Below are 7,452 nucleotides of genomic sequence, written 5' to 3'. Positions count from 1 at the left end.
GGAAAAGGCCTTTCCCTACAGGACACAAAGTGTTCACAAAATGAATAGCATACTTTTTTGGGCAGGTGCTACAAGAGTAAGTTCATTACATTCTAGTCAATATAATCATCATAGTTGAGAGGTAAAGTATATAACTTAGTGTTAAGAAATCCCTCAAATATAACAAAATGAAATATAGAAAAGTATACTTTGATAAAAAGAATAGCGCTCACCATTAATTCTACCCCCTTTGGAGGGCGCTTTCTTGCCGTGTAGTTTTACCTCAACCACCGGCGGGGCATTAGCTCTTCGCCAGAGCGCGGCGTAGTGCGGTCTGGTCAGACTGGTTTATTCGTTTAGTAAATCTCAGACTCTTTGCTTTGGCTCTCCGCTCCGCTTTGAAGTTTCGCCGTGGCGGAGGGATGATGCATGTTCGCATCGCGGTGATTGGGAGAGAGCACGGGGGCAATGATGTGAGTGATTATATTTTGATTGCATTGCTCACTGTGGTTGGTTGTACGGTGGTGGACGGGACGGCATTGCTCACTTAGTACAATAACCGGCACGTCGTCTGCCAGTCTGCTGAAACAGTAATTTTTTGTGTGCCGTGTTCTTCGTTTGTTGTCGTTTGTTTTGTTCCCTCTCTATCGCTATCTTCGCCTTCGCCTTTGCCTCGAATCCGCTCCAGCTACAGCTCCAGCTACAGCTCGAGCTCCTACTCCGGCTGCGCTGCGCTGCGCTGCTCGATGGTGCTCTGCTGCCACTACCACTCACGTATTCGCATTCAGCTTTTGATGGTAATTTGCCAGGCCGGGGAAACCTCAGTGAGAGTGCTTTTACATCCAGTGTCGTCGCCGGACCGGAGCTTATAACGAGCGTAGTTCTTGTGCAGAGTTTATTGCCGACAGTTCGCGCGATCTCGTTTGCCGTCGCTATCGTGGTCGTATCGCCCATCATGTCGTATCGCCAGCGTAGCTCCCAGGCGGGTTTGCTTCCTGCGCCGGAACGCTCTGCACTCCGCCTCCGTCAATTAATTTAGGCTATTTACCGATGCTAAATGAGAATAAGAATTTAATTAATGCGTGTGATTGGATTAATACGTGTAATACAATACATACATACCTGTGTGATGCACTGCAGCACTGAGTCCTGCCAAGTGATGATGTGTCCCCACAAGTGAACACTGTCCACTGTGTAATAATGCCAAGGCCCTCGCGCGAATCCTACGGCGAACAGAAGCCCCCCTACTCGTACATATCGCTCACCGCGATGGCCATCTGGAGTTCGCCGGAGAAAATGCTGCCGCTTAGCGATATCTACAAGTTCATCACGGACCGCTTCCCGTACTACCGGAAGAACACGCAGCGGTGGCAAAACTCGCTGCGGCACAACCTCAGCTTCAACGACTGCTTCATCAAGGTTCCCCGGCGGCCGGATAGACCCGGCAAGGGTGCCTACTGGGCCCTGCATCCGCAGGCCTTCGATATGTTCGAGAACGGGAGCCTGCTCCGCCGGCGGAAGCGCTTCAAGCTGCACAAGAACGACAAGGATCTGCTCAACGAGGAGCTAACCGCTTTGGCCAACCTGAATCGTTTCTTCTTCACCACACGGAACGGTGGCAGTGCCTCGCATATGGCTCCCCTGGACATGAACAGTGCGTCCATGAGGCTGGATCCACTGCCAAGGACACCCAATCAGAACCACATACCCCCTAATGCCCTGGGCCAGGGTGTTGGTCTGCCCGCGCATGTGATGCCCAGCTCCATGGCCAATGCGGAGCACACGAATCTCTCGGACATGGGACTGTCCAATCTGCCCTCGCTAACCAGTTCCGATATGGAGCTGCGACCCAAGCGATCCTTTACGATAGAGAGTCTGATCACGCCCGACAAGCCGGAGCATCACTCCGACGATGAGGACGACGAGGATGATCGCGTGGACATCGATGTGGTGGAGTGCAGCGGGATAGCCAGATATCCAACCACACCCGCCTCCGCCTCCGAGGACTACATGTCCGCCAGTCGATCGAGCCGCGCCGAGGATCCCCTGCCACCGCTGCATACGATCAATGCCGGTGCGCATGTGCCCTTCCTGCACTACGCGACGGGTGCCAATGTGGCCGGACTGCAGGCTTCGGGGATCCATGGTAGTCCCACCACCTACGAGCTGGCTATATCCCATCCGCTGTTCATGATGGCGGCGCCCATCGCCAACATGCACAACATCTACTACAATAATGTCACTCTTGTGGCTCCGGCGCAGCAATATCGGACACCCGAGGTCCAAACTAGAATAGACAACGACATGCGTACGATATAGATTATGTATAGAGCATTATTTCCGAACGATATCTATGTATATCCATCCAAACGTAGTTCCTTTCGCATTAAGGTTAATTGTAATAGGACCAAAACATATGGCATACCTAGGCGTAGTGGGCATGTAAATAAAGGCTTGTTATACAGATTTTAATAGCTTCTATTTAACATATCCGTACTAGTAAATTATTTATTTTATTTGTATCTAAACCTAGTGCGTAGATCGATCATTTTGTGAAGAATATAAACATTTAAATAACTGAACAACATAGTGTTTTTGATTCTACTGAGTTTTTCAAATTGTCAGATCATCAGAGGTAAAAGAAGTAATTGAGCTTCAGTGAGCCCCATGGCAATTAATTATCTAACAAAAAAGATGTAATGGTCAACAAATACCTAACATTTTCAGATCATACAAAAGTGGAGCTTATATTATAGATTATATTTGCAAAATAGGTGATACCTAAATCTGAACAATCTTGAGATTGTGATCAAATTAATATTTATTTATGATTGAAACTTATGGTATCATAATTTATATCAACAATTTTTAAACAGTTATTCGGTGAATAAATGAGACTGTAAAAAATTAGTTTTTTTTAGCCAGAAATTTAGAAGACACATTATTAAACGATTGATCAAATTCTGTATACTGATATTAGCAATGGCGACCATCGCTAGATGTCACATAAAAAGAATATGGCTGAAAAGTTTGGCAACCTCTTAAAATGATTTTTCTTGATCAAACCACAACTTGTTTTTTTGGTTTACAATTTTAAACTTCTTTAAAATTAAAATATTTTACTCCCAAAGACAGAGATAATTTATTAAATTATAAAAAAAAGCGTAATATTTAATAAATTCGATCAGATCATTGCTATTTTTATTATTGATTATAATTACTATTGATTTATTTATTTGATTAAGTAAGACTTAACAGGCTACTAAAAAAGGTTAAGCTTTAATATCTTGATAATAATATAGCCTGAATAGGTACAACAAATAGTATTCAAATATTTAAAACTTTTGATTGTCATTTCGGAGGAGCAATTCATGATAAAAAGTTATAGGAAGTTATTATTTATATTCTATATAAATTTGCAGCATGTTTCTGTTTTAAATTTATTTGTTATCAATGTGTCAACACCAATTAATACTAATCCCTATACACACACATATGGCAAACTTTACTCTACAAAACCGGAAGTAAACGGAAACTTGCGTGACAGATCTTTAGTTCTTCTCAAAGATCTAGGTGTTCATACTTACAGACACTGTGCATTTAGTAATTCATGTCTTGTAAGTCGTCAGTTCACACATTTATACCCTGGCAGAAGATAATATAATATTAACCACCGAAGCGAAAGAACCTTGTGTACATACATATATTCTTGATTCTTGGTCATAGGCGACTATTATATCTCTCAGTTGTAGGAACTATCCGATATTATATGTATAAGTCGGAACGAACCGGTTCAGGTTAAGGAAATGTTCAAATTTTCTTGTTTTAAACATGTTTACATTTTCTTCAACTCCAACTAATACAAATTCAGATTTTATATTTATCAAACAAGGACAAAGATATCAAAAATTTAGCTTATCTGTAGCTTAATTTGTAATTAAGCATATAAATAAAAATAAAAATAAAACTATTTATATATTTTTTATCTCCGAAAGCCTTGCACTTTGATCATAAAAATCAACATAATTAAGCCAAAAATACATTAATTTCAATTCGGAAAGCTTTTCATTGCTAGTTTTTATTAGTTTTAAAAATCTGCATACTCAATTTAAAATTTAAAAAAATTTAGATTTCGGACAATTTTTACGATGTAACCCCTATCTTAAAAAAATTTGGAAACATTTTTTTTTTGATCGTACATGGCTAGATAGATTTAGCTGATAATGCTGATCAAGAATATATATGATTTATAGGGTCAGAAATGAATCCTTCACTGCGTTTTAAGCTTCTGAGTGAAATTAAATCTCTACAATACTTAGGCACGGCAAAGTTTGCAATTGAATCATTAAGAATCAATTAATTTCGGTCATATAAGAAGAAAAACTAAAATACCTAACATTCCTATTATATTACAAGTTTTACAATTACATTTACCGATAATTTTTATGACAGTTATTTGATATAGTCTTCCAATCCGTTCAGTTCAGACTTATGTATACACTAGTGAGAATATATAGAAGTTACTTATTTTTTTAATGTTTAGTTTATCTGACCGAGTTCAAAAATGAAATAAAATTTAGCTGAAATTAAAATTCCCTTTGATATTTTCCTCACATTTACACAAATAAAATAATCTTCACAGTTAAAAGGGGGATATTTAGATCTCTACTAATTGCAGTTTAAGGAATCGTAAGCGATTTTTTTATGGCCATCGATTTAATTTTAAATTTTCTTAAAATTACTTCACTATAGCCTATTGCCGCCATATAAATAATTGGTGGGGAAAGGCGAAGGCAAAGGGTATCATGAGTTTCGGTCCTTTTGTTTCTTGCGGCAATAAACACATGTATGTATTTAACAAGCAAGATGCGTGAAATTTAAAACACTTTCGGGTTATTAACATAAAGGGAGCAATAATAATAAGGTAACAGCGAACAAGGCTTAATGGACACACCAGCTGAGTTATTTGGCCATTTATATGTACATATATATGAAAACTCTTTGAAGCGTTAAATATTTGCTAGGCTCATTCGAAACAATAATCTAAATTACGACTTCAAAGACTTCCGATAACGTTTCAGGAAAGACGGTTTATAATATATTTAGGAAGGGTACTTGTATCTTTGATTTACATTAGTTAGAAGTGCGGACAGCAAATTATATGATTTAAAGAATTTTAAAAGCTTCTTAAAATAATAAGAACATCAATAGATAGTTTCTTGATAATAGTTTTTTGGACCAACAATGGTTTGTATATCCATAAATAAATTATGTATAAAAAGGTCCATTTAAATTTTTATGCAGGGGAGAATTGCAGGACTGTATTAAAATATTCTTACTTATTTCCAAATACGTACATCAAAAATGGATTTATTGCAAATAAAATCTATATATTCTCCCATTATTCCTTTATTTAGCATTTTTAAACCTTTTCAGATATCAGTCATACATCATACCAATATTTTAACATTAAAAGGGATACTTTTGGATATCCCAAGTTCAATAGTTTCATTTATGATTTTTGCACATTGACATAAAAAAATCTTTGTGTTCATATGTCTAACGTTTGCAAATTTATAATTTATTGTATATAGAAATAGTTCATCTCGAAAAGTAATTCAAATTTCAAGTATACCTGCACCCTGCATTCCTTCACTTTTTCAAAATTCTCATTAGACGAAATATAAATCTTTATAGTGGTACCGCGACCCGTCGGAATATACAAAACTAGCAGTTTTACCTGATTTAATTATATTTGCTTTAGTCAAATTAGTGGAAACTGAAGATTAGCGGCAACATGAAAGGCGTTAAAAAATCTTTACTTTCAGCTCCAGCTGCGAGAAGAATTATGCTGTAATAATTAGTTACAAAACGTAACATGCTCAAATGTAATTAATGGTCTGTGTGTTCTGTCATTATTGTTTACGTAACTACTATTTACAGTCAATAGAAAATTATTTGAAAATCTTAAGTAAATAGTAAATAGTAATCACTGGAAATCATTCAAGAGTAGGAGGAAAATTTTAAGATGGGAATAGGAAATTTTGAAATAAATAAAATGTTTAAACTAAGATAAACTAAAATATTTTATTATCACTGGTTCGAAACTGTATGATTTAAATATATGTTATTTTATATAAATTATTCAAAATAGGTTTTAAGAATTTAAGAAAATAATCAACTAAATTTTTTAAAGCTCTTTTCTGATTGGGGATAAAAGTTCTTAAACGCTTTTGTTCATTTTTAAATTCGTAACAATATTTTGAGCTACCAGGAAAAAGGTAATGATCCAAGGGCGAGGTATTCTGTGGTCGAAACCTATGACTAAAGATTTATTTCTTGTATTTAGATAAGGAATATACATATGTATGTAAATATATATGCATTTTTTCAGCTACCGATTAGCTATTCCATATGCTTATTTATTTAGTATTCTTAATCCTTTTGGTACTTTAGAGCCAAATAAGACTCATTTGCATAATCGCTCAGGCTACTTAAAGATGTTTGGAAACCAAATAAAACAGATCGGTGGAGAGAATTAAATTACAGGCACGAAAAAGGGTCTCGTCTGTGTTGAAATCATAAAATTCGATACACTTAATTTGCTTGCAAGAATGCTTATACACAGTATGTAGTATGCATACACACAGGTATTGCCTGGCCTTAACTTGCCTTAAAAAAAATGATCACAAACGTGTTTGCGTTAAAGGAACTTGCCGGGTAAGATAAATATGGTATGAAATCGCACATAAAAGAGTAATATATACAGGATGCAAGTAGGTTGATAGAGAAAACCTTGCTCTAACTCACCTGGAATTTATAGAATATTATTTAACCAGGTATCCATAATCCATATGCTCACCACGGTCACTGGTGATTCCCGGGTTGGGTGCAGCAGTCAGTTGGAAAAAACTATCATACCCCACACGCCAGGGTATGGAAAGGTATGCGGGCTTAGACAGTGGCTTTAAATTATCGCCACGGGTGTTCTTCCAGTCGGGCCTTTAACAGTCGGAAGCCTTTATAGAAATCCATTAACAAAACCATCATGTTTTTTGTTATTGCCGGTACAGATCAAAGCGAACTTTCAGAGGTTGTGAATACTTAGAGTGATCGGAACGAATAGTAATCGGTACTTTGTCACGAGCCCATCCGTATTTCGGCCGGCTAAAATTGGTGTCTTATGTTACGTGTGTGTTTTGAGTGTATTTTTGTGTGTGCTCAAGACACTCACTTAATGATATTTGCAGCAGTTTAGTGGATATTAATTTGTTTCTGTAAATAAAAAGAGGGTAAAAGCCTTTAATTATTACAAAAGCGTATCGACTATCAATGATTGTGTTTTCGAATGCCAGAAGTAAAAGTTTATTTACCCGATTGTATTGTGTAAAGTTATATTAGAGGCGATATTCATTACGATTTAAATAATAAATATTTTTATATATTGATGAGCGATTATATTATGTCGAACAA

At 37.0% G+C, this 7,452-nt stretch overlaps 1 protein-coding gene across 1 annotated transcript; it reads left to right on the top strand.

Moving 5' to 3' along the window:
- The first annotated feature begins 218 nt into the window (after positions 1 to 218).
- On the top strand, positions 219 to 2,561 carry fd96Ca (forkhead domain 96Ca). Its single transcript, XM_020962027.2, has one exon. The coding sequence runs from the start codon at positions 1,180 to 1,182 to the stop codon at positions 2,296 to 2,298; it is 1,119 nt and encodes a 372-aa protein (XP_020817686.2). The 5' UTR covers positions 219 to 1,179; the 3' UTR covers positions 2,299 to 2,561.
- The last annotated feature ends 4,891 nt before the right edge of the window (positions 2,562 to 7,452 follow it).

This window comes from Drosophila serrata, unplaced genomic scaffold, assembly GCF_035046125.1.
Source record: "Drosophila serrata isolate PLE 108 unplaced genomic scaffold, ASM3504612v1 contig_376, whole genome shotgun sequence".
In the NCBI taxonomy this organism is placed as follows: Eukaryota; Metazoa; Arthropoda; class Insecta; order Diptera; family Drosophilidae; genus Drosophila; species Drosophila serrata.
Note: the sequence above shows the minus strand (reverse complement) of the source record. Positions and strands in the feature narration are given on the sequence as shown.

Coding starts and splice junctions, on each gene's coding strand:
- fd96Ca (XM_020962027.2), top strand. CDS start 1,180: ATGCCAAGGCCCTCGCGCGAATCCTACGGCGAACAGAAGCCCCCCTAC.